General features: G+C 44.1%; 1 protein-coding gene across 44 annotated transcripts in view; it reads right to left on the reverse strand.

The window, feature by feature from the left end:
• SORBS1 (sorbin and SH3 domain containing 1) overlaps window positions 1-25,968 on the reverse strand; it is a 224,942-nt gene that overhangs the window by 119,976 nt on the left and 78,998 nt on the right. For 8 of the 44 annotated variants that reach the window (XM_053662503.1, XM_053662487.1, XM_053662505.1 and 5 more), the window contains exon 1: window positions 10,441-10,551. The exons of 1 other annotated variant lie outside the window; for it this stretch is intronic. In XM_053662503.1, the coding sequence (XP_053518478.1) occupies window positions 10,441-10,482 (42 nt within the window). In that variant the 5' untranslated portion in view covers window positions 10,483-10,551. Of the gene's footprint in view, window positions 1-4,442; window positions 5,650-10,440; window positions 10,575-25,968 lie in introns of those variants that run through there. 35 more of the 44 variants (XM_053662509.1, XM_053662519.1, XM_053662517.1 and 32 more) reach the window with 19 other exon arrangements.

Raw genomic sequence — 25,968 nt, forward strand, 5'->3', positions numbered from 1 at the left:
ATGATACTTTAGTTTTCTTCCCAGGACCAAGAGGGCTGCTGTGGCCCTGACTGGTGTGGCTCAATTGGTTGGGTGTCATCCCGCACAGCGAAAGGTCACCGGTTCGATTCACCTTCAGGGCACATACCTAGGTTACAGGTTCGGTCCCTGTTCAGAACATGAACTAGAGGCAACTGAGTGCTGTTTCTCTCTCACATCAATGTCTCTCTCCCTTTTTCTCCCTCCCTTCCCCTCTCTCTAGAAGTTAAATAAATGTAAATAAATAAATGAGTGAATAATAAAAAGGGGCTGTTCGATAGCATCCAAACATTTGTATTTTAAAAATAATTTTAGTAATCAATTTTATTATGTTAAGGTTTAATTCATTCAACTTTTAAGGCATTATTGAAGAAACGGTATTGATTCAACTATGGAGCTATCTTAACAGAAAGTACTTTTATTGCTTTAAAGTCCTTCTATCTTTAGCTATCTGCATAAATAACAGTTACATAGTTGTAACCACAATGTCTGGACATTTTTGTGTTCATTTTTTTTTTAAATTCACTGATTTTAGAGACAGAGGAAGGGATGGAGAGAGAGAGAGACATCAATGTGAGAGAGAAACATCAATTAGTTGCCTCCCACATGTGCCCTGAATTGGGGATCAAACCACCCATCCAGGTATGTGCCCCAACTAGGAAATGAACCCATAACCTTCCGGTGTATAGGACAATGCCATCTGGCCAGGGCCCAACTTTAAATTAAATATTTCATTAACATTTCCTGGATTTTTACAGTCATTATAGCCATCATTTTAATGGCTCTATAATATTTCATAGTAATAACACTCCATAATTCATTTACCAATTCCCTCTGTATAGTTTGCTTTAATCCATCTTAAATTTTACAAATAAGGAGGTAGCATTCTCAGGCAGGGAAGAAATGAATGGAAATGTCCTATAAAACAAACATAAAGGATGTCTCGTCTCACACATGATGAGTAATCATTGCCACAGGTGGGTAGTCCTTTGCCCATTTGACATTTTTCAATACAGATACTAGTGATTTCTAAGTGTCAGCCCTTTCTTAATTACAAACTAATCTAAAGTACACATGGTCAGGAATAATATCCCAAATACTATCCATTACTTTGACATAAACGTCCACCAACCACAGTAGATGCCCCTGCAGCTCTCTGGGAGGCCCTCCCTGCGTCAGGGATTAACCACGCAGTGGTTGGGCTGGAAGGAGGAGGCCCTGGCCAGGTCGCTCAGTTGGTTAGAGCATCATCCCCATATGCCAAGGTTGCATATTTGGTCCCTGGTCAGGGCACATTGAAGAATTAACCAATGAATGCATAAGTAAGTAGAACAACAACAACAAAAACTGTCTCTCTCTCTTTCTCAAATCTACAATAATTTTTTTTAAAAAAGATGAAAGGAGAATGGGCTCAGAGTGACAGGACATTCTTTTGATGACAGCGTAGGTGACAGTGACAATGTATAGGGGAGTACCAGCTCTGCACATGAAGACTTTTTGGGGACCAGGTCCTGCTGCATGCTGTCACTTGGTGATTGACTGAATCTGCAGCAGGTGACACGAAGGCGCAGTGGGCAGTTTTAAATAAAAACTGCAGCAAGAATGGCAGTGGCAGCTGTGCCAAGGATGGCGCCCAGAGTCCAGTCCTCACCAGTGGTGGCGACAGCAGTGACACCCTACCCAGACTATTCCAGGGCCTGACTTTGGCTCTGATTCCAGCCAACTCAGCCTCCTTGAATTTCTGCCCCTGTTCTGACTGCCTGTCCAGCCTCCCATATACTCAGAACCACCCAAGGTCTTGCCAATAAATCCCTTTTCAGTGTGAGTTAACTAGGGGTGCTTTCTGGTTTTTCTGCAATGCAAGAACATTGACCGGCAAAGATGAGGGGGAGGAGGGCATCCCAAAGGTTTCACTGGGAAATGAGAACCTTCATTCCTCTCTCCTGCAATATGGCCAGCCAGATCCGAATCCCACGTGGCTCAGCAAATGGTTTTGTCAGTGGGATGCATCCAGGAAGATGTACAAACCAAGCCCGACCGGAAAAGAATGCTAAGCACTTTGAAAGTCATAAGCCAGTCCCTACTGTTTATTTGGACGTAGTACAGGCATTACAATCATATGTGAAATGTGAAAGTTTATTTTACATAAACACTTGTGACACTTAATATTTATTTAAAAACTAAGTTGCAAAGAGCTTAATCTGGTTGAGAACATGATGGCACCTCTTTGGAATTTCTCCCACTTGTCTCCCACTCGTCTGCTCCAAAGGAGGCAGGAACCTTTGGGTAAAAGCCAAAAAGGTGAACAGCTCCATCTAGTGGCAGAACTGGACAGGTTTCCCCCCCAACGGGTTGCAGGAACCTACACAGTTGAGTGTCACAGCTTGGGTGGGCCAGTGAGGGTCAAGCCACCATTCCCGCCCACTGTGCTGTGGGACCTACCATACTTGGTCAAAGTGCTGCAGCATCAACATAGACATTCCACCAGAAGAACAAGATGTGAAGTAGCCAGACTTGTTAAGAATGCATCTAGATAATTAACAGCTCTACATGGTCCCTCCCTAATTCCACGACCCTACAATTCTGAGGTGACACAGAATGAAAAATTACTGAAAAGCAAAAGTTATACTCCTGCTTCCAGCTTATGAAATAGGATCCAATAACTAAATATGGGTCTTTTGTTGGGGAAGGAAAGAAGGTCCTTATATGGGTGCTCCGGGGGTATATGAGCAAGGAGGAATTGAGTTTGCCTGTAAACACAAGCTCAAGGTTCAGCAAAGCTTCTTAATAGAGAATGAGCCTTCGGTCGGCCTCTCAACACAGCATGCTCTAGCTTTGGCGATGCACAGTGGTGCTTTCCCTCCATGAACCACCCTCGCCCCTCTGCACACACAAAAGACTGTAAGTTTACAGAGCAGAGACACTGTCATCCCCAGGACCAAGCATACAGTGGGTGCTCAGTCATGAACTTGGCCCTTCTCTCTATTTCTCCTTCAGGACCCAACTTTGGAGTCTTGCCATCAAGATAACCAGACCATCCTTAACTCTACTGAAGCTGCTTAACAGGAAGCTAGCTCCCCACTCTGACCAAACCCTGGGTCTACTCTAGCTTTGAAATCCAGTCTGGGACTTGATATATTTGCAGTTACTTCCAATGGCTTGAAAAGAGTAGAGACAGGTCACAAAGCCTCATTGCCTTTTTTTTTTTTTTTTAATCCTTATTGCTTTAAACTTTGCTGACCCACCACAAAGTCATGCTTCTCCAATTTTGACAGCTCATCCTCTTCTCAATCTCCATTAATGTCATTTCTCTTCAAATGCACTCTCTACAGTATTGCAGAGGGTGCAGAGGCTCTTCAGAAAGCCAGAAAGGACAAACACTGAGTCACTAACACTTCCTTTTCAAGGAGAGGAAGTTAGCATAAGCTCGACCCTGACATTAACTTCAGTCTGGAATCCCGTAACATGGCTGGTGGCTCAGAACACAACAAACACAAGATTTCTGTGAAAAGATCGATGCTTCTGGAGAGCGAGCAATAGGAAAACACATCAGAGAGGCCATCCCCCACACCCTCCCATTTTCTCCTGGAGTCCCTCCAACACAGTTTCCGTTCTATCCAATTATCTGAAATGGCCTTCAGAAAGGTTTCCAGTGCACACACAGGGCCAAGCCCAGTGAATTGTGCATTGACCAGGGCCTCAATGACCTTTCCACTGAATGTAAGACAGTTAACTCCTTCCTCCTCCCACAGTCACTTTCTGGTCCTGATCTCTAAGAGTCACTGTGTACTGGTTTACCCTGGGCCACAACTACTGTCCCTCTAGAAAAGGGCCTCTGTGGTCCTTCTAGGAGTTCAAGAGCCGGGGAGCCCTGGCTAGTCCTCATTCCTTCCCAACAACACTCTCACTCCCGTGAGGATTTCATCTGGGATATTAGAACCAGAGGATCCATGCAGGTTACAGAGTCCTTATTCATGGTTTCCCACTTGTATGGGAAGGTGGTCCCATGAGCCCCTCAGGCTGCACTGCAGGTGCCCACCCCCGACCTTTCACTTCAACCAGGGAGCTGTGCTTTTGCCAATTTCATTCATTTATACTTCTTTAGCTTTCCTTGGATAAATGGGTTCTATAGCTACAAAAAGTTTCTGAATCAGAAATCTAATCTGCCTCTCATTATTTATGAGCAAAAACAAATTCAGAAAAGTTTCCTCTGTCTTGCTTTATACCCCTTTTCTTAAGCCCACTCTCCCATCCCTCTTCTAAATTCCCCTTGGCATTAGAATCTGAATTCCAGATAATAGCCAGCCCTCCACAGCTGACAGACTGGACAGTGTCATTTTCCCCTTTGGAACTTTTTGATATCTCATGAAACAATGCAAAGTCCTGATAATGAACTGTCAGGACCAACTAAACCCATCACTCACCTCTCCCCACCTTCCCTCCCAGTCTCTGCTCCTCCAGGCGGCCTTGTACACGAAGCCCAACAGACAGTGAGTACCTTCAGGCAGGGCAGTGTCTTGTTCATCTCTATTCTAACATCTACTAAGGCACCCAGCACAGAGCAAGCACCCAATTAATATCAGTGTGGAGTGAACATCTGTCCCTCGCATACGCCCGAGTGCCCTTCTTTCTCCTCTTCTCTTTGCCATGCCCTCCACCCAACACCTGATAAGTTGCCTCGTCTTGTCATCTCTTCCATCTTCATGACTCATGTGTCCTAGCCACCTCTGCTTTTCCATCTGCGCACTCACCATTCCATTCCATCACCTCACTCTCAGAGCATTACAATAGCCTAATAAGGCTCAGAATCACCCTCCTAGTTTGTGTGCTGCCACATTCTGACCTCAGCAATGAAAGAGTTCCCAGGACAGATTTCAATGAGGGGAAGATCTACAGGGCCCCTCTGAGCTCAGGGGGGTTGGCTCGGCAGTATGGGGCAAAAGGAAAAAAGGCGGTGAAGCTCCTAAGGAAGAATAATGCATCTAAAACACAGATCCGTTGATCCCATTCAAACAGCATTTCTTTAGCACTGACTGTGCACCCAGGAGAGGGGTTGGCCCAGAGGCCACCAACATGAATACGACGCAGCTGTTGTCTTTGAGGCTATCACAGAGTGACGGGGTGACAGACATAGCTCATTTGAACATAATAATACAATGGGAAACCCTTCTGCTAGCAACCTGACCCGAGACCTAAGTGTTACGGGAGCACAGAAAGAAAAGGAATGAATTCTGCATGGGAGAGAGAATCAAGGAATGGATAAACCCTAGAATTTAGAAGTGTTCAATGCCATGCCTTCTAAAATGACCTACAATGCCACACTTTGGGGAACACTAGTCTAAAACATCAAGTCCATGTACCACAAAACCCTGTAAGATAAGGTTTCGAGGACTTTCCCAGCCTCATTTCCCCATACCCTCAATAAGCCCTGAGCTCCGTGTACACTGTAGGCGCCACTCCTACTGAACCCTCACGAGATTTCCCAATTCTGGGTCTTTAGTTTCCTTGTTTCCTCCCAGTAACGCCCATCCTCTCACCTCCCCAAACTTTAAGGCCAATCCCAACAGTCAGATCTACTTGGCCCGCAACTAAAGGTTTTTATTTTGGTTTAGTTTTGTTTTTTAAACCCCCATTAAAATTCATGATGGTAAGAAACTCATTTTAATGACATCTATTTGTAATCAAAGGATTCAGAAATCCCATGCGAAAGTCTCACTAAGACCATCAGACTCTCATGTCAGGTCCATGCCAGAGGACGGGGACAGATCCAGAGCAAGGGAGTTAAGCACCAACAAGCCTGCAAGCATTTTTAACCTTCCATACCTAAATGAAGCCTTTAAATGAGCATACAAAGTTGATTCTGTCAAAAAAATTGCCAACAACCAAAATAAAGCCCCCAAATAGCTTAAAGTCTTATGAAAGCAGCATTATTTGAACTTCAGACACTAGACTTTAGGAGATAACCTGTAATCATACATTATTGATATAATGCATAGTTTACAGCAAACATAATAGAGGGTTAATATCCTTTTTTTAAAGAATCCTCACCCAAGGACCTTTTTTCATTGCTTTTAGAGAGAAAGGAAGGGAAGAGAGAAACATTGATGTGAGAGAAAAACATCAATCAATTGCCTCCTACACACTCCCGGACTGGGGATCGAACCTATAACTTTTTGGTTACAGGATGATGCTCCTAACAACTGAGCCACACCAGCCAGGGCAGGTTAATAACCTTAGTTTAAGGATACTTAATACTTATACTTATCGCCAAGAAAAAAATTAAAAAGGCATGAAGAAGTAATTCCCAGAAGAAAAAATGCAAATCTATGAGAAAAATGTTTACTTAACATGATTAATTTTTAAAAATATTCAAATAATGACTAATCATTTTTTCCACTTCTTAAATTAGTCCACAAATTAAAAAACATTAGTGCTCAATGTGGACAAAGGCAAAGATGCCGGCATTTTCCTACACGGGCGGTGACACTGCAGATTGTTACCACTGTTTCCAGCCCAGCGTATCAGGAGCTAATGTACCTGTTCCCCTTGTTACTTTAGGGGAGTCTCACCCGAAGAAAGAGCCCCAAGTGACAATAAAGCAATGCAGACAGAGATGTTTGTCACAGATTTATTAAAGGTAGTGAAAACCTAGTAACACTCCAGTATGCGGTGACAGTGGACCAGACCGACTACACGGCCACACACTCCTGCGTGGACTGTTGAACAGTTATGAAAATAAATGGTTACATGGACCACACAATATGAGAAAAGACTTCTTATCATAAGATTAGGTGAATAAAGCAAGGTATAGGTCTGTTTGACATTTGTGATTATAATTATGTAAAAAACAAAATATATGCACATATTTGAAAGGAAATATGCCCAAATCCTAGTCATGATGTGGTAATGCGACATTACAGGCAACCTTACTTCATTCATATTTTCCAATCTGTTTATAAGATAGTTATAATATTTTTTTAAGTGAAAGGTAATTTTTTGCATGCCTGGCATTTGATACCCAATTGTTTAATCTTTAGAACTTTCAGGAGAAAGTTCTAGAGACAAGCTTTTAAAATTGCCACTAACAATCTTGCCCATCAGAGCATTGCAATCTTCCACATGATGCAACCTTCCGCAGAACTGATAGCAAACACCCCAAATGTGGAATTTCAACATGAATTGCCAGTGATTGCTTGTGTTTAATGAAGCCAAGCTACTCCCATGCAGTGTCTTTTGAGGACGGGGTTGGATGGGGTGGGGATGAAATGACTAGAATGTTCAGCCAGATTTCCTAAAGAAGCAATTGAACTGAAAGGTTTCGTCTTAAAATAGTCCGCCAAGACTGCCAGGTGACAACACACACAGCACCCCACTGCTCCCCAGGACTCTGGCTGCCAGCTCCCTGCTCCTGACCCGACTCCATGGCATTCCACAGCCCTGAGCTCCTTCTCAAACTCTTTATATGTACAACTCTGGGCACACAGAGTTTCTGAAACATGCATTGTTAACCAGGATGAGTCTTCAATACAAACACTGGCCCATTGGTGTTTCCCAAATATGGCTGTGTCCACGGAGCCCAAACCAAGCTGTCTGACGGCCGCATTGGGAGTGTGGGGCCCTTCTCTCAGACAAGCCAGATGACTCAAATGAGGGCAGATGCGCAAACTCATTAGATAAAAGCCAGACATCTTAGCTCTATTTCAACTGTAAACACAAAACCTCAAACTAATAAAGGCCAGCCCTGGCCATCAGTGACGCCTTTCTTCTGAAGTAGCCACTGCATCATGTCTCCCTGTAGAGAAAGCATGAATGGACGCATTCCGAATTCTCAGGAGAGTCAAATTGGGCTGTAGTCTACCACAGAGGGAAAGGGGACTGAGATGTTACTGTGTGTGGCTTAACAAAGATCTTAACAAATCTGAAAACGGTCTGTCAGATGTTGAGAAGGAGGAAGAAGGGTGGGTTTGATATGGCAGGAGAGGTGTCCACTCTTACAGACAATCCACAGTTCAACTTTTCTTTTAAACCACAAAATTGCTCAGGCTACGTATTTGCCACACCATGCTTCACACAGACATCTGCAGAGCAGGCCCACGGCAAAGCTCGGGAATGAGGGAACAGAAGTTCCATTCAGTGGAAGGCCTTAAATACCTCGATTCACAATACTGGCGCATTCAGGAATTGTTTGTTTTCTTTAAGAAGTTCTGAAGTTTTACTGAGAGTGTACTGACCTAGCAAAAAGCCAACATGAAACACTGAAAACATTATCTTTCCTAAGAACGCCTCTCTTCTTGGTGGCATTTATTTGGGAACTGGGGTGGAACACACACAGGCAGGCCCAGAATCAATAATCCCTGAACTCGGGCCTGTGCTGAGGCCTGCGTAGACCATTAGTGCCTGGCTGCAGAGACCAGGAGACCCTGGCTTCCACAAACCGCACAGTGAGCTCCAGTACAGTAGCCACCCTTCTCTGTTTTCTTAATTTTATCCTGCACTTATTTTAAGCAATTTTTCAATACATCAGGCAAAACAAATTACATTCAAGCATTTGAGAAAACAGTGCAAATTTCTGAAACAGGTTTTTTCAAAATAAGGAAAGACCATGAAAATATTCAATGTAGTGCCAAACTCACAGCAAACATTAAAAAATATACATTTAAGAAAATCTATATTGTCTCTTAGACCAGGCTACCTGGAAATAGATTGGTGTCTATTGCACATTTACATACCGATAAATAAAAATTTTAATTACATGCCCACAAACACACACACACACACACACACACACTTCCAACTTCAGTCGCTCTATGTGTATCCAACTATATCAATAATCACTTTGAACATCAATGGTCTAAATGCACCACTTAAAAGACACTGTCAGGGTGGATCAAAAACAAGACCCAACTGCATGCTGTCTACAAGAAACCCAACTTTAACTATAAAGACATATATAGATTAAAAATAAATGGATGGAGAAAAATATGGCATGCTAATGGCTGGTATATGTGCTCAGTGGCTCTGAAAGAATAAACAAAACAAAACAAAACAAGGTCAGAAGAACTGGGCTTTAATCTGAACTCTGCCAGGGCCCTGAGCCCCTTCAACGCTTTATATGTATGACTCCAGGCACACAAAGTTTCACTTTTGTTAGGGCTGTACAAATTGGGAAAACCCTTAATTCCTCAGCTTCAGAGTTTATTCATCTATAAATGGGATACCTAAATTAATAAGATGTTTCTAAATTAAAATTTAAAATATATACGGGCTGCGGCCGGGTGGTTCAGTGGTTGGAGTGTTGTTCCATACACCATAAGATTGAGGGTTCGATCCGCAGTCAGGGTACATATCTAGGTTGCAGGTTCAATCCCCAGCTGGGGTGCATATGGGAGACATTAGATGGATATTTGTCTCCCTCTCTGTCTCCCTTCTTGTCTCTCTAAAATCAATAAACATATCCTCAAGTGAGGATTAAAAAAATAGGCTTAAGCCTATTTAAACATACATATATATGAAACATTCTATATTGTTGTATTATAAAAGTATTCTAGCCAAGAAGGTGCTGGTCTAGTCCCATTATCCTTTGTTTATTGCTTTAATAGACTGTTTAATATCATCACCGTGTATCTTATTGTGAGGTTGATATTACTGGCACTTACCTGCACGAAACATCGGGCTTCTCTAACTGAAGTAGCATCTATGAACCAAGGCATCCATCTCTGGCTCTGCCCTCCTATACAAAGTCAGGCCGTGAAGGGCACTCTCGATAAAGGCGTCAGGGACAAACCTTGAGAACATTATGCTCAGGGAATAAGCTGAAGAGTATATGACGCCACCTACAAGAGGTAGCTAGTGTACTCAAACTCAGAGACAGAAAGTAGAATGGCTGCCGGGAGCGGTGGGGCCGGGGAGAAAGGTACGTTGTTGAATGGATACAGACATTCTGTTCTGCAAGCTAAGAGGAGTTCCGGATGGATGGTGGTGGGGGAGGTGGTTGCACGACAATGTAAATGTACTTAATACCACTGAACTATGTGCTTAAAAGATAGTTAAGATGTTAAATTTTACATTATGCGTGCTTTACCACCATAATTTTTTTGTAAAGAAGAGTGACTTCGGAATTGCTATCTCTTTAAGGTCAGGTCTCAAGGAACCAAACCACTCCCAGCGAGCGCCGTTCACAGAAGGTGCACGCCTTCTGTGCCAGGCCCTGTGCTCAGGCTGCAGATCCGACAGCTGAGCCATCCCTTCATTTCCTGAGTGCTGACTGTGACCCAGCCACTGTGCACGTGCTGTTTCTGATCTGTGCAACTCCGTGTAAGGTTTCTATACCCATTTTGCAAATGGAAAAACTGAGCCTCAATTAACGTTAAAAGACTCATGGAAGAGTCCTGCAGAAGCCAGCAGGAAAGCTGGAATACACACCCCAGCGCTGGCTCCCAAGCCTTTGTGCTCTTTCCAGTCCATGATGTGGCTTCACCCACAGAGGCACCAAACGGTCCCTGCTTGAAGCCAGAGGCTCTTATGTCAAGGTCAATTAGAGAATCTACAGGCCTAAAAAAAGAGACACAGATAACTTTAGGGGACATTTTTACCCAGCTATGGCAAAGAAATAATCCAATTTATCAGCCGAGATACGACATGGTGCCTGCCCTCAGAGACCTTACATTCTAGCTTGGGGAAGACTAGCTGCCTCAAACCCTTGATGAATCACTAGAGGCAGCATGAGACAGCATCGACGGACTGCCCTCCACTGTCGGGATGTGCCAGCTGGGAGAAGGCCAAGCTTCAAGACCGACCTGCAAAAGACCTGGGGCCATGCTGACAAAAGCACCTTTTCTGAATGCTTAAAATATCCCTGTCGGTCTTATGATACTAACGTCAGTAAGGAGAGTGTTTGGGGGCCGGGGAGGGTGGGTCAAACTGGATACACTCACATTTTCTAACAGCCTTGAGGAAGCAATGACACCCATCAACACACCCTTACCTACAAAAACCTTTAAAAATGTGTACATGAACCCTAGAATAAATTTAACAAGTTTCAGCTGCTGCTCTGCCATTTACTAGGCTCATGATCTGAGGATGGTCAGTTAACCTTGCCTAGCCAGGGTCCTCATCTATAAGATGGGAAAAACAACAGCCACCAATTTCAGTGTCACCATGAGCGTTGAATCAGGTCAGGCACGTCAAGTGTGCCTGTCACAGCATTAGAAAGTGCTCACCACACCGTGGCTGCTTTCAGCATGATCGGCAGCAGCAACAGTCTCTGAGGCTGTCTGGTCCTCAGGTGGTTTCTGAGTAGCTACAGATGTGCCTTTTCATCTACAGAGAGGCTTGTCTTCTCAAGCTGATTAAAAGAGCAGCCCGGCTCAGCTGGCCTCTCAAGAGCCTACTGCACCTACTTCCTCTCTCCTCTGAAGTTACGTGGCCTGCCTTTCCTCAACAGCACCATCCCCTCTGTAACTGGGCTTCCCACAGTTACCTCTCATGGCTGTCACTAGCTAGGTGTCACTTGATTTACATCTAGAACTTACAGTCTTGCATGTCTCTGGCTATTAAACGAGCTGTTCGCCTGAAGTTTCCACATAGGTAGTGCTTGGTGCACGGTAAAGAATAGGCCCAAGTCCAGTCCAATGGGTGGAAAGGATTTCTACTGAAGCGTCTGTGAAAGTACGAGTATACGAAAGTAAAGTAAGCACAGGCCACAACATGGCCTTGAATGCAGGCAAAGGCCCTTGCGTTTGTCTCTGTCAGGCCATAATACACAAGGTACAGTCTTCGGAAGTTTCCTGATTCAATATTAATCTGACCGAGGCATGCAGGATGAACTACAGAGGTAGGGGCACCAGGGCAGGTACTGCATGTGAGCTGAGGTCAGGCCCACCAAGAGAGCTTTGATGTCCAGCGATTTTTATCAGAGCCCCACCGTGCCCCACCACCTGCCAAAAAATTTCCCTTAGCCACATATACCCTTCCGTACCCAGGAGAGAAGCTCCCAGCAAACGTATTTTGCCCATTGGTCTATGAAAAGCTCCACAGAAGCCTTGGTTACAGCAACCACAGGTGACAATTTCTACATTTGTCCTGTCTTGTTTATTTGTAGCAAAAACTGCTGCTCATAGAGAATTTGATTTTCTGAGCTTACTGCTGAAATCTCATTCTGCCACTTTTGCAAATCTTTTTGTTTTCTGCCCAATTGCCTTGGTGGCTGACAACATAAAATTATCAAAAAAGAAGAGATGTCACACATCCCTCAGAACTCAAAGAAGCTTACTAACTAGGGACACTGTAATAGCAACCGCTTAACCAGAATAAAAGGTGACGCAGTCAGGGAGGTTTAAGGTCATTTTCAAACTGATGTTAAAGAGAATTTCTCAACACAAAATGGCCTTGTCTTCGCAATTCACAATTTATATAAATACAGCGTAAGCCACTGGGAGAAAAGAACTATGTTTTCATTTAAAGTTATTATAGGATGCGGGGATATGATAATGACACTGTATTCTGATCAGGAGAATATTAAATCCCTTACACCCAACTCTTTCAGCAAAGAGTTCTAGGTGTTCAGGCAGTGACTCTACCGCTGTGAGCCTCGGTTTCCCCATGTGCAAAATCAGATTAAAATATCACTAGCCTGGAACAATGGGGCTGAGCATTTACCCAGGTAGCGCAGTGCTTGGTATACAGCAAGCACTCCAGAAATAGCCACGTACTCACATAATTGGGTTATTTGCCATTTGTCTGGTTCTAATTTCAAAAATGAGGCGAATAGGAGTGGGTGGAAATCCTGACTAATAAGAGGCTCTAATTAGTCACCGTTTTACTATAACAACAGTTTACTGGGATTATGCTTCAAGGAGACGGGCACTGCCAGAAATGGAAGTTTTTGGGGGTTTTTTTTTTTTGCTTGGGACAGAAAAAAACACAAAATTTGTGGTGACCCCACCCAGCACTCACATTTGTACAAAACTTCGAAGGTTATAGAACAGCGTTGCCTTTGGCTGTGCAAAACAGGCTGTAAGGAAAGAGAGAAAGAGGCAGAGGCAGACAGAGAGAGAGAGAGAGAGAGAGGAAAGAAAAAGAAAAAGAAACACAACATGGTATGTCTTTGGGAAGGTTTCGTGTAGCCAAAGGGCTCAGAGAATCACAGAATTCAGGGCTGGAAAGGACCACAATTTCCAAATGTTATAAGCTTTGAAGTCCCTACAGTGAGATGAGCAAATGCAACATCCAGGTACACATCCTACCGGAAAAAGAAAGGACCCCCGCCCCGCCGAGCCCCTCCAACAGGACAAGGTGGGGAAGCCACACCGGCAACAGATGTTGCAACTACCACACCTGTGGTGCTGCTGTGCTTTCTAGAGGCTGAGCTGCCCGAAGACAGGCGTCTGTGACTGCATGCGTTTGGAAGTCACCAGGGCGAGAATATTATTCTAAGTTGCTTTAAAAATCTTTGTTGTGACATTCTCTTCCTTCTATTAAGAAAAGCAGTAGAAAATTAAAATCTGAGGTCTCATAACATGTACGGTAACTTGAAGTGTCTCTAAAACTAACGTCTAAAATCTTATGTAAAAGTGCAAAGTTGGGGAATAAATGGCTTTCTCCTTTTAAAAAATAAATCATTAATTAGAGCAAATCCACCATCAATGCTCTTTAGTACTTCTGAACTCATTACTTCATTCAATAGAAGTTCATTAAATGTGGAGCATTGAATAGTGGGTCTTCTCACTGTTTCAGTTTATAGTTACAACTTACATATCTGGACACGAAGTCATCAAAAATTCTAACGGGGCATAAGACTGCAGAGGTGGGGGAAAGAATACAGGCCCCATACAACACCCCCCCCAGTCCTTTAAGTATATGCTACAAAAATCCTCCATAAAAATGGAACCGTAGCACTCTTGGGTGGGTTCCCAACCTTCTTAGAGAAAGCTTTGGTGTTTGTGGAGTTTGGTGAATATATTACATTTCTGGAGGACATCCAGTTTAAGGAGCATGTAATTATAGACTTTCTTCCTATCAGTTTAGCAATAGAGGTACAAAAACAAGTAAGTTTTTTTCTGAAAAAATGTAAAATCCAAGTAAATACACTAGACTATAAGGGAGAAAAAAACCTAAAATATGTGCTTAACACTCTAAAAACAGAAATGAAAAATGCTTGAACTCTCAGCAAGGTAATGAAACATTTCAAATATCCATCTGCTAATATCACAGCTCTAAAACTGACCGCCAAATTTAAATGTGGAGAACCAGGTGCAGCAGACCCTGGGTAGCATGGAATCCAAGATGACTACGCAGTTTGTCAGGTTTTGCTACATTGTCAAGTCTGATCGGTGAACAGGGACAGAAACTCCCGGTGACTCTAAGTTACATATATGTGTGACTTAAAATACGTTGCTGCTTCACTGCTGGTTACACCAAAGTCCAAAGAGAAGGGAGGGAGGGGCAGGCAGGCTCAGGAATGTGCCCTAGACGCCGACCAGATGAGAACAAGCTGGAAAAGCCCTTTCTTGGAGTCACCGGGCAGCCAGCATTTACGCATTGAACACTGAACACAGACAAGCAGCCGAGTCCTTCCAATGGGGTGCCAGACGGGGAAACCCTTCCCGGGCCACTCAGCTCTGCTCCTTCATTAAAGGCAGAGTGAAACCAGCTGCAGGGAAAGGCAGAGGGTGACCCAGCCACGGCTCTGGAAATTCCTAGCAAAGAAAACAAATGGCGTGCCTGGGTCACGGGAGCTCATAGATCACAGTGCCAGACGGGAGATTGCAGGCAATTAATTTTCAGGGAAATACAGAAATCATCCTTCGAGTGTTGCTCTGCTCCTGGCTGGAAACAAAGTGTGGTTTCTCTACAGGATGCGCTGGGTTCACATTCCAGTCCCCTGGGCCCCTCTGCCCCCAGGGAGGGAGAGCAGGTGGTGGAAGACTGGGGGGTGGGCGGGCGGGCAAGGAGTCCCCAAAGGCCAGCACAACAGTGTGTATGAAGAACAGACCATTGTTGCCCAGTCCAAACAATATTTCAAGGGGGAAAACAAGGGCCAAAGCTTTCCAAGAATTATGAGAATTATAGGACAGTGATATAAAATTCTTCCCTAAACAGAAGTTAGTTTTATTTGAATCTTATTTCATTCATTTCTTCTGTCCCTGAAATCTACACAAATAACATGACAAAATTATATTTAAATATAGATGTTATGGGAAGTCATTTTTAAAGTCACAAAAATGTTGAGATAATCAAAGTGCTTGTTTCCTCCATGCCCTGATTTTCCCCCTTTACCGCTCTATCCGTATACAGACTATGGCAAGACACTAACAGACCCTTCTTGGCTTTAATTTCACCAAAAGCCAAAAACGCTGCTCCATGTAATTATGTGGTAAAAAGATCCTAATAAAATCACTGTTGTCTTTTTGTGGAGTACCAGCTATTGTCCTTATTTTATCCTCAAACAAATTATACTTATTGAATTATCTATTAGTTTTACCCCTACATGAGGTAACATCTCTTCCTCCCTTTCCCTCTGAATTTAGTAATCTCTTTGAAATTTACTGGTTTATAAATTCCCAAATGACTCCATGATCAATAATTTTTCACAAATGTAAGTTTTTTTCTGGCAGATATTGAAAAAGTATTAAAGCGCTACTCACAATGTTGGTCCTGGTCTACGCTGATTGGTTGGAGAATTTAGAAAAAAAACGAGCGTTTTAAAGTGTATTCTCCCACGTGCCCCTCAACTAAATCTTTAACTAGGACTTCAATTTTCATTGTGAATTTGAATTTGAGTTCTCTGTGTTTAAAAATAGTTTTGATTCAGGTAACAGCCAAACTTACACAGGTTCTTCCCCGAGACGTGTTGACTGAGACGGACCCGGGGGGCCCTCGAACCGCCTTTCTGGCAGATCTGGTTTAGGGCCACGCGCTGAGAAACACTAGCCAAAATGACCGCGCTGGAAATGATCATGAATTTGTTGCATTGCTTTAAATATAATCTATAATTTTGTACTGACAGTGTCAGAATTCTACTTAAGCAGGATGACAGTATTTCCTTTTTTCCTCTGCAAAATGTTCACAGTGAATAAAACAATGTGCACATGTAATTCTACCTGCAGGGCCTGCTGGGCGCGGCTGCTGCCCATCTGCACAGTCTGGCACTGGGTTTCCACGTGAGAAATCTACCCGGAGTGCACGCATCGCTTAGCGCGAAACTTCCTACACGGATGTTTGAGAAAGCAAATAATTCAGTTGTACCCCGAAATGAGGGCTATTTCGTATCACAGTCCACGGTGACCATAACCTTAGAAGAGGAATATATTTTGATACATTTGTTGATGCCATCTAAAGAGCAAATATTTATTTTTTAATCACGCAGTCTTTCCGCTTCTGTTAATACTTAATCCTACCATATTATTTTAAGGGGAAAGTTTTCAATTCTTATCAGACTCTTAACTTCTCAATGTGTTTCCACTAAATATAGTCTCATTAATTATTTAGCAACAGAAAATACTTTCTTGTACAAAGCAATTAGAAAGGCAATTAAAACCCTCCAAATTCAAAAGAGCTGCTATTCAGGCATTAAACATTAAAAAAAGAAAAAGAATCCCTCTTACACTTCATTTCAGGAGTGTAGTTTTTAGATTTAACAGGCTTTATTTTTTTAAAACATGTTTTAAAGGACAAAAGAAACCTAAGCACAGAACCAAACATCCAGATATGAGAGAAAGAGACCCACAATGTTAATCTGTACACCCAGACAGCCAATAGCACTCATACCCTGGGGGGCTGGTAGTTACAAAGCATTCAGGACCACACCAGTCTTCACCAGGTAAACTTACAACTTGGGGTGTGGGGCACATATACTCAAGTCCCGCTCAACATTTAGTTTGAAAGGTAGCCAGATCTGAGTGTTTGCCCTGAGCAATAAATAAAACACAACTATTATTATGATCAAGAGCTCCCCAGGCACCATGCTTAGCATGCTATATATAATATCTCATTTATCCCCAGTACACTTATGATGTGTGTACTGTTGCTACCAGTTAAAAGAGGAGGCAATGGTTCTTCTCCAGGGTCACAAGGCTAATTTGCGATGGAATTGTGACCTAAAACTCGATCTGGGTGGTGGTACATCACAGGCTCTCAACCCCTACCTCACTACAAAGATGTCTCATCGTGCACTTCCCTTTCTTTCACTCTCCCCCCCATTTTAAAAACACCTTTCCACTGCACTCATGTGTATGGTTATTAAGTCAACACACTCAACAAATCACTCCACATACCCACCCAGCCTTTACGAGGAGTCTGCCTAGTGCCTCGGACTGTGCAGAGCTAACTCCGGATCTGAGCGCTGCTACTGCCTGGGAGGGACTTACACTCCAAGCGCCGGAGGGCACTTAAAAGCAAGATAATGGGTTTTTGTTTTGTTTGAATGCCTCGGGACGCCTGGACAATGTCCACTGCTGGCTGCTGAGAGTGACAGTGAACAGAAGCTTGGACGGAGGCCTGTGAGCCAACAGAGGTGAGTGCTCTGGTCCAGGGAAGGAACTGAGTGCTAGTCAGGACCTCCGCACCGCTCGCTTGGAGCCTCTCACAGCACAAATCCCCAGTCTAGGCTTTTTTATTCTGCAAGTGGAGACGTTAAAAGGAAACTATATATATTAGTTTAAAGTGAAATCACATTTTGGGAAATTCAAAAAATCATTTTAAGCCTTTTCGTAGTTATGCCCTTGGGGTCACCCTTCAATCTCAAGTAATTGAGTCCAGCTGTTTACTCTCTTGACATGACTCTTGCCAGCTCAAGTGGCAAAGATATCCCAAGTTCCAGTTAACACATGGCTCTTTTTAGCACTGGTGGGAACGCTGGAGGGACTTTTTTGGCCAAGCTTGGGCTACAATTTTAACAGAGAGGCGTTATTGCCCAGGATCCAGCAAGGCGGGAACAGGTCATCAAGGTGAGTGAACCACAAGGAAGTGGGTCAGTGTAGGTGGCTCATGGTCATGAATGTCCCCTTCTCCCTCCATCACCAACTCATGGCCAATTCCATGCTCCCCTTTAACAGGAGGTCTGCTGCCTCTCTACCCACGCCCTCACCCTTCCCTCAGAGGCATGGTGATTGATAATACAAGCTCAATATCAGTTATTGGTTCCACCACTTACTACTAGCTCTGTGACCTTGGGCAAGCTGCCAGTTTTCTCATATGTCAAAGGTAGTAATCACAGCATTCCTCTCATGTGGCTACTACAAGGCTTGGTTGGAATAATATAGATGAAGCCCCCAGAAGTAGCTGGCACAAAGCCAGGCATGGGGCAAGAGCTTCACAAATGACAGCTGTTGCTCAGGACTCCCGGCACTCGCTGTCTAGTCCACCCTTTGTCCCACTAATGTGACAGCTCCTATACCATTTCCTCTGCTGTAAACCAGGGGTAAGTCTCGAAAGGGGGTGCCGAGCACCCCACTCATTGTGACATCCTCTCTACTCTTTGCATTGATCTACTCTTACAGAACGGTCAAAAAGTATTTTTGTTTGGTAGGTCGGTTTACCTAGCTACAAGGGATCTTTAAAAACTTCCCAAAGTAAGAGACTCTCTTACACTTACTGGGAACTATCTCAGTATCTTACAGAGTGGAAAATATTCAATAAAAATCATTGTCAGGCTTATTTTGTTATGGAGACCTTAGAAACAATCTAGCTGGACACCTAACAGTACAGATGAGGAAAAGGCCAGGTGGGAAAGGAGAAGCCTGCCCGCGAAGTCGGAGTGAGCTTGCGACGGGCCTGGAATGAAACAGGACTTTTAACTCCCAGCCCAGTGTCGTCTCCCCCAGAGGATGCTGCCCTGAGTCAAACAGCAAAGAGAACTTCATGCTAATGTCATATTTCAAGTGGAGCAAAAATTTTTATTTGCTGTATATATCCTTTCTGAATGTTCACACGATGTAGTAAATAGGCAACAAATATTTGATTTGACTTTATATAAAAAGTATATGACACTAAGACCTTCACTAGGAAAACATCTTCTAGATCCCCACTTTCCATGGACAAAGCGATAATGGAATGTCCTAGATGAAATGCGCTGGCTGCTATGGTCTGAATGTTTGTGCCCCCAGGCCAAGTTCATGTGCTGAACACCAAACCCCCAAGGTGATGATATTAGAAGGGGGGGGCCTTTGGGAGGTGATGTGATCATGAAAACAGCGCCCCAGAGGGATCCCCTCATCCCTTCTGCCGTGTGAGGACAGCCTCAAACACGGCCGGGAGAATCAGCTCTGTTTCACAGTGATTATCTTCGGTGAGTTCGGGTGGTGGTGGTGGGGGAAGGCTAAGCCGGGGGGTGGGGTGAAAGGTTACCAAAGTCACCAAAAACTTCCTTGACTAGAGCGCTAGACCCATTTTCTGAGCCTTCCGATCGACGTTTTACTGCACAATAATTTATGGGATATCTGAGGCATGTTGTGAAAAAAATATACGTCTGACATTTAAGACTATTTTAAAAGATGTTGCTTGTAAGAAGAGCTGGAGGGGTGGCAGGTTAGGCTTCACTGGTGCCTGGGGGGGGGGGCTGTTTTTAGCAGTTTGGGGCAGGGACCCGGGCCCCGGGCCAGCTCTCCACACACCCTGAGGCCCTGTTGGGCCAAGAAGGCGTCTCTGCCCCTGTCTGGGGCCTCGGTGCTCTGTTTGCCCTTCAAGGTTCCCTGCTGCCTAAAGAAACATTCGAAATATTTCCGTCAAGGACCGCTGTGTGGAAGCAACAGGAAATCAAGGTTTACTCCAGCGACTCCCTGCTAATAAAGAGGCAGGGGTTGTATCTGAGAATCAGTCTTCCAAGAGACTTGTTATTTTTACCAGATGTTTTCAAAGGCAAGTCTTGTGCACAGTATTTGAGAGGTGTTTTTGTTTTCTGGAATAAGGAAGACTTAACCATGAGACATATTACAGCTGAGCACTAAAAGCCAACCCAAGTTCAAAGTGACATGGGAGAATGCAACCTCCTCAGAAATGTGACTTATAAATTTTCTTGGGGCATAAGAGAAATTAAGTATTTATATACTCTGAAACTTCCTAAAAGTGGTGAAACCAGTTCTTGGAAAAATCAACATTTACCTTCTTCTAACAAAAAACACTGGGTGAAAGAGACTTCACCAGACCAGGGATGTGGCCCCCATACACCCCAGCTTCGCCCCACTGCTTGCCCACCTCCCACCACCAGGCCCATTTCCACGGGGCAGCGGCACCTATGACGAGAACACCCTTTCATCCTGCTCCCAGTGCCACGCCTCCCCAAGCTGGGCCATATGTCTGAAAAACGTCCCTCCACCTCCCCCAGCTCCAACAAACTCAGTTGCCTCATTCATGCCCCTCAAATGGCTCCCACACCCGCCAAAAATATTTCCCAGAATGAGACTAACCCCCCAAAAGGATGGACGACAGATTTCCATAGCCCCAACCCACCCAGACGTGGAAACCGCGCATGTACCATCTCTGCATCTTCCCCATAGCGTGTCATCTGCATATTTCTACTGTTAATTTCTACGTCTGCCTCATGGGCTCCTCTCTCCTGACTGCTCAGAACACGAGCTTGTAGAGAGCAGTGTTCTCGGCCTCGGTGTGTGGAGAAAACCTGCAGAAGAGAGGCCATTTCTCCTGAGGAGCTGTGTGGGGTCAGCAGGGGCTGCTGGTCCCGGCAAGGCTGTTTGGCTTGGGCCTCCCTTTCCTAGCTGCTCTCCAGGGGCGACTTGCTTTGCTTCTTTGAGCTTCACTTTCTTCTGCAAAGAGTGAAATAACAAAACCTGCCTTTGGGGTTATAATGAGGAATGAATGGGATGCATGGAACACCCTCTGTGCATAGAGGACTTCAATCCCTACGTCAACCATTATCACTTTTCCCAAACTCTGCCTACACCTTTTATAAATAGTTCTTTTATTTAAGTCTCTTAAATTGCCCAATTTCAGTATGCCATATGTTTCCTGCCAGGACTCCAATACTGTCAGTAAATGACATTTTCCTAAATTGGTCATCCCCGCCTCTCCCCTAATATACGATTTTCTACCTAAGAAAAAGATGACACTAGCCTTCCCTTCCATATCTTCCCAATGTCCCTCCTGTTACCTGAGTCTGGCCTGCCCAAGGCCCAAGCAGAGCTGGCCACTAAGTCCACAAGCACCACGTCTGGTTTTCCCTGCATCTGAGGCTTCTGCAGTTCTCACCGAGTTACAGGGAATTGAGTCTGAAGGCTCCAAGTGCCCGTACAGATCACTAAGCCTGCATCTCCCAAAATGTGTTCCACCAGATACTGTTACCAGAAAAGTTAGCAAGGATGTGGCAGAAAGGGTGTTGTGGCATCTAACAAGTTTGCAACACCTCTGGGTGACCCTCAGTGATCCATTTGAGTAGCCGAGAAGGCTCGTCACAAAACATTGTATTGAAATTTGCTAAAACTATTTCACTAACTTATTTGGCCACAGAACCTCTTACCTACCCCTACTACCTTTGGGGTACCCATTAACATACTGCAGAACAGAGTTCTACAAAACACCCTTGAAAAGGAGAGAAAAAAGAAAAGTTCACTTTCCTACAGTCAAGTCAGTCAGTAAATGGCAGAGCCTGTCAGACCTTCGAATCCCCTTCTTACAACACCAGAGGTCGTCTAAACTTCACCAGAATCACCAGGAGTGCTCATTGCACTGCTGCGTCCCACCCCCGACTTTCTAACTCAGTGGGCGAGGTGAGCACTTCCGCCGGTTCTCAGGGGCTGCCGCTCTAGCAAGCAACCTGAGCCGCGCAGGCACCGCCGCACCTGGCTGCGCGGGGCTGGGGCTGCGCGGTGCCTCGGCTTACAGTCAGGACCTAGTGGGGAAGCTGAGGCATACACACCGGAAAACGCCCAAATGACAACAGGGTTAATAACTAACAGTTCAACACACAGGCCTACATCTAACTAACAGCCAGTCCAATGGCCCAGAATCAAGGACCTATGCAAACTGGTCAGGGGGACTTGAGCTGGATCTTAAAGGACAGACAGGTTTGAGTAAAAAAAAGAAAAAAGAACTGGGAAGAGCATTCCAAGTGACAACAATGGTTCCCATTATCCAAATGCGTGTTTATAGAACCCCAACCTTTTGTAGCTGGAAGGGGCCTGGCCCGCCCAACACTCTGGTTCCTACATTTGAATGTGGGTGTGACTGCTATTTCGAAAATTCACGGGAAAACACTTAATGCAAAATAAAGTAGCTCCTTTCCAAATAAGTGATTTGGAGGATCTGGCTAAGGTCGTCCTGCTCCCTTTCCAGCTGCACCTGACTTCCCCTGCTCGCCCTCCCTGCTCGGGTGCCCAGCAGCCCACCTCCAAGCCATAAACCAAGGGTCAAGCTAAGCTGGCCACTATGTCCACAAGCCCACAGGCTCATGCTTTTCTTGGGGAGTGGGGGTAAAACTGTAGAGCTGTCTTCCTGCAAGTCCTGTTCCAATGGAGCTCTGATGAAATGAAACAGGTTCCACACATTCCTCCCACCTCCCCACTCCCCACAAAAAATATCTGGGAAAACAATTTCCACGAGTTGGCCATAGCAAATTTCCTCAAAGGGAGAACCAAGAATGAAAATACCATTCTCTGTGATCACTTCAGGGGCTACCATAACTCCCTGAGGCTCCTAATTCCAATCTTGCAATGCTGTTGCTAGCTACTGCTTTTCAAAGAAATGGTAATGACCTCCCTGGGGTAGGGAAATGGAAAGCCTGCCTCTCACAAAACTCAATTGCTGGCATTCATCGAACATTTGGTTAACATAAGGTAGGATGTGGGTGATGACTACGGAGACATAAAACGCCCTCCCAGTTAAGGCGGAGAAAGCGCACCGGTAAAATCCTAAAGCAAATCAAGTGGTGGAGCTTCAGGTGGAGGCGGTTACTTCCCGGGGACTGCGGTGTGGCGGGAGGAAGGGCCGCGCAGGAGAGGGGAGGTCAGCAGAACTGATGGTTCATGAGCACCTGCTCTGTGCCATACACTGCCGGGTTCTTCACCTGCTCTCGCTTGTCATCCTCATAAAGTCCTATGAGGGAGATCAATGTCTCCCTTCACAGATGGGGAACCAGTGCCCTGTAAGGGTAAGTGACTTTCCCAAAGTCGAATAGCAACACCAACATGGGGATTTCAGCTCTGGTCTGTCTGAACCCAAAAGTGCTGGACTTTGATGATGTAAGACCTATAGGTGACGCGGGACCCTGTACACTTCCCCCGTCAAAGTCAACTAAATCAGGGTAAGTATACTCTCCGGTCTTTTCCAAAGATTTAACTCACAATTAAAAAATGGTAAAATCATTATATAAATTTGAGTCACACACACACACACACACACACACACACACACACACACACGAGCTGTGTATTTACCTAAATGTAAAATATCATGGAGTTCTAAATCAGTTAAGTATGGCGGGGGGTGAAAATTTGGACCATTTGTAAAAAATTATCACCATGGACAATAATACATTTAATGCCTTTAAAAAGGTTCAGACACATGAGTATAGTGGCCTGAAATACAATCTTCCTTTTTCTCCTCCAAGATGTTACACAAATGCAACAAGGAAGTGGAGAAGGGAAGATGAATGTGGCATTTCAGTGAATTTAGGAGAAAAAACCCACAGGCTCAAAAACTACGTTCTGGCTTGTAAAAGCCACTAAGAGTGATTCAAAAACACTTAGAGATCAGTATGTCTTAGAACTGAGGAGTTTCCACACCACACATACGACAATACTAGTAAATACATACAGGTCTGTCTACATGCCCAGCACTGGTCTGTAAGCTTTAGTGTTTGGTTTTTTAAATCCTCACCTGAGCATATGTTTACTGACTTTAGAGAGAGAGGAAGGAAGGGAGAGAAGGAGAGAGAGAGAGAAAGACAGAGAGAGAAACATTGATGTGAGAGAGAAACTCTGATCAGTTGCTTCCCATATGGGACCCAAACAGGGATCAAACCTGCAACCTAGGTATGTGCCCTGACCAGGGTCAAGGCTGCAGCATTTTGCTGTATGGGCAACACTCCAACCAACTGAGCCACCTGGCCTGGCTAGGGTAAGCTTCAGTGTTTTTAATCATTGCATTTAGTATGAGATAAATACTATCTTAGAGATGAGGAAACTGAGGCACAGAGAGATTAAGTAATAGCCAAGACCAGAGTAGATGACAGTAATCGGAGAAACCAGGGTTTAAACCCAGGCCCTTGGCCTCCAGAGCCCACTCTCATACCGCTGAGACAGATCACCTGTCCCAGGGCACATGTATAGGATTATCGCTATCCCATGGTTTTAGTGGCAAAATATTAGAATGGCCTAAATATCATTCATAGGCAATTGCATGTTATGACACATCTTACTGAATGAAAATAACAAAACTATGAGAGATCATGAGGTAGCTTGAAATGTGAGACGGAATGATTTCTAAGATTATGGTTAAATAGAAATGCCAAGTGTAAAACACTGGGAAGAGCATGATGTCATCTGTGTGAAGAAAACATAGATACACATATATTTATAAACTCAAGAGAAAATCTCCAGAATAGCATACAAGAAACTGGTACCCAGAACTGATGTTGAAGAGAAAACTAGGCACCTCAATAGGGGAGAGATGGAAGATTTACTTTTCACTACAAACATTTCTCCAGTTTTTGAATTCTCAACATGGTCATGTATCACCTACTTATTTGAAATAAAAAACAAAAAATTATTTGAAGAAAATCAATGACTTGCTTTCCAACCTAATTCATAGTAGGGAAGGCAAGTAGAGTAAAAGTGATCAGAACAGTCTCTTTTTGACAATTCTCTATTCACCCCATCGAGAGAAGTGAGTAATTTCCTACCATGTTTTATAATAGAGATTCTGAAAGGAGGAGGAAGAGGAAGAGGAAGAGGAGAGGAAAAGAAGGGAAAGAAGGAGGATAAGAAGGAGGGGAAAAGAAAAAGAAGAAGAGAACAAGAATAACAAGAACAAGAAGAAGGGGAAGGAAGAAAAGAGGGAGGAGGAGCAGGAGGAGGAGAAGAAAAGGAGGAGGAGGAAGAGGAGGAGAAGGAGAAGATAAGGAATAAGAAGGAAAAAGGGAACAAGAAGAACAAGGAGGAGGAGGAGATCATGGCATCTACTTTGTTCAATTCAGACTCCTGTTTCTGGAAAACGCAGTGGGCAGATAGCAGAACATAATTCCCTGTGTAGATGGTAGCAAGAGGTGTTTCACTGTCTGTGCATGAGAATGCAGGAGAGAGAGCGAGGAATCCCTTAAAAAAATAAAATGACGATGGCAGGTAATGACCCAGCACAACCGCTGTGGGGCTAAAATAGAAATGGGTATGTCACCTCCATGCCACTAAAGAAACGGAATCTCTCATGTCCTACAAAACACGCAAGGCATCTTGCCTTGCCAAATTTAAACGGGGACATTATTTTTGAGTTACTATAATTAGTTCCCATTTGTCTATGAATCAGCCTTTATGAGGCAATAGCATCTAAGCCCTATCAGATGAAACCCGAGGCGACATCATCGCTGTTTATTATTTTGAAAAGAAAGAGAGGGTGCCAAGTTTCCTGCAACACCCAATTCAAACACTGAAATTTGGAGGACAGAATGTCCTGTTGTCCCTGTTTGAAGATAGGAATATATTTTCATGTAATACATCAGTCCCAGGTTCAGCTGGCAACAAACAGGAAGGAATTGAATTCCAGAGCTCAAAAATAGGACTTAAGTACTAAAGCACCTTTCTTTGTTCCTATAGGATACTCTTTACATTTTGACCTCTTATGTTGGGGCATGTTTAAGAAGAACAGCCCACGTTTATGAACAAACACAAAACATTTTCATCAAAAGATACCTGCCTAAGTGACAAGAGACTGGCAAATGCCAGTGTTGTTAGGCTATTTCCATGTTCCTGATACACGGCTTTTAGAATTAAGTTTCTCACAGGCCAT

The sequence above is a fragment of the Artibeus jamaicensis genome, unplaced genomic scaffold (genome assembly GCF_021234435.1).
Source record: "Artibeus jamaicensis isolate MK-2021 breed Jamaican fruit bat unplaced genomic scaffold, CSHL_Jam_final contig_252, whole genome shotgun sequence".
Classification (NCBI taxonomy): domain Eukaryota; kingdom Metazoa; phylum Chordata; class Mammalia; order Chiroptera; family Phyllostomidae; genus Artibeus; species Artibeus jamaicensis.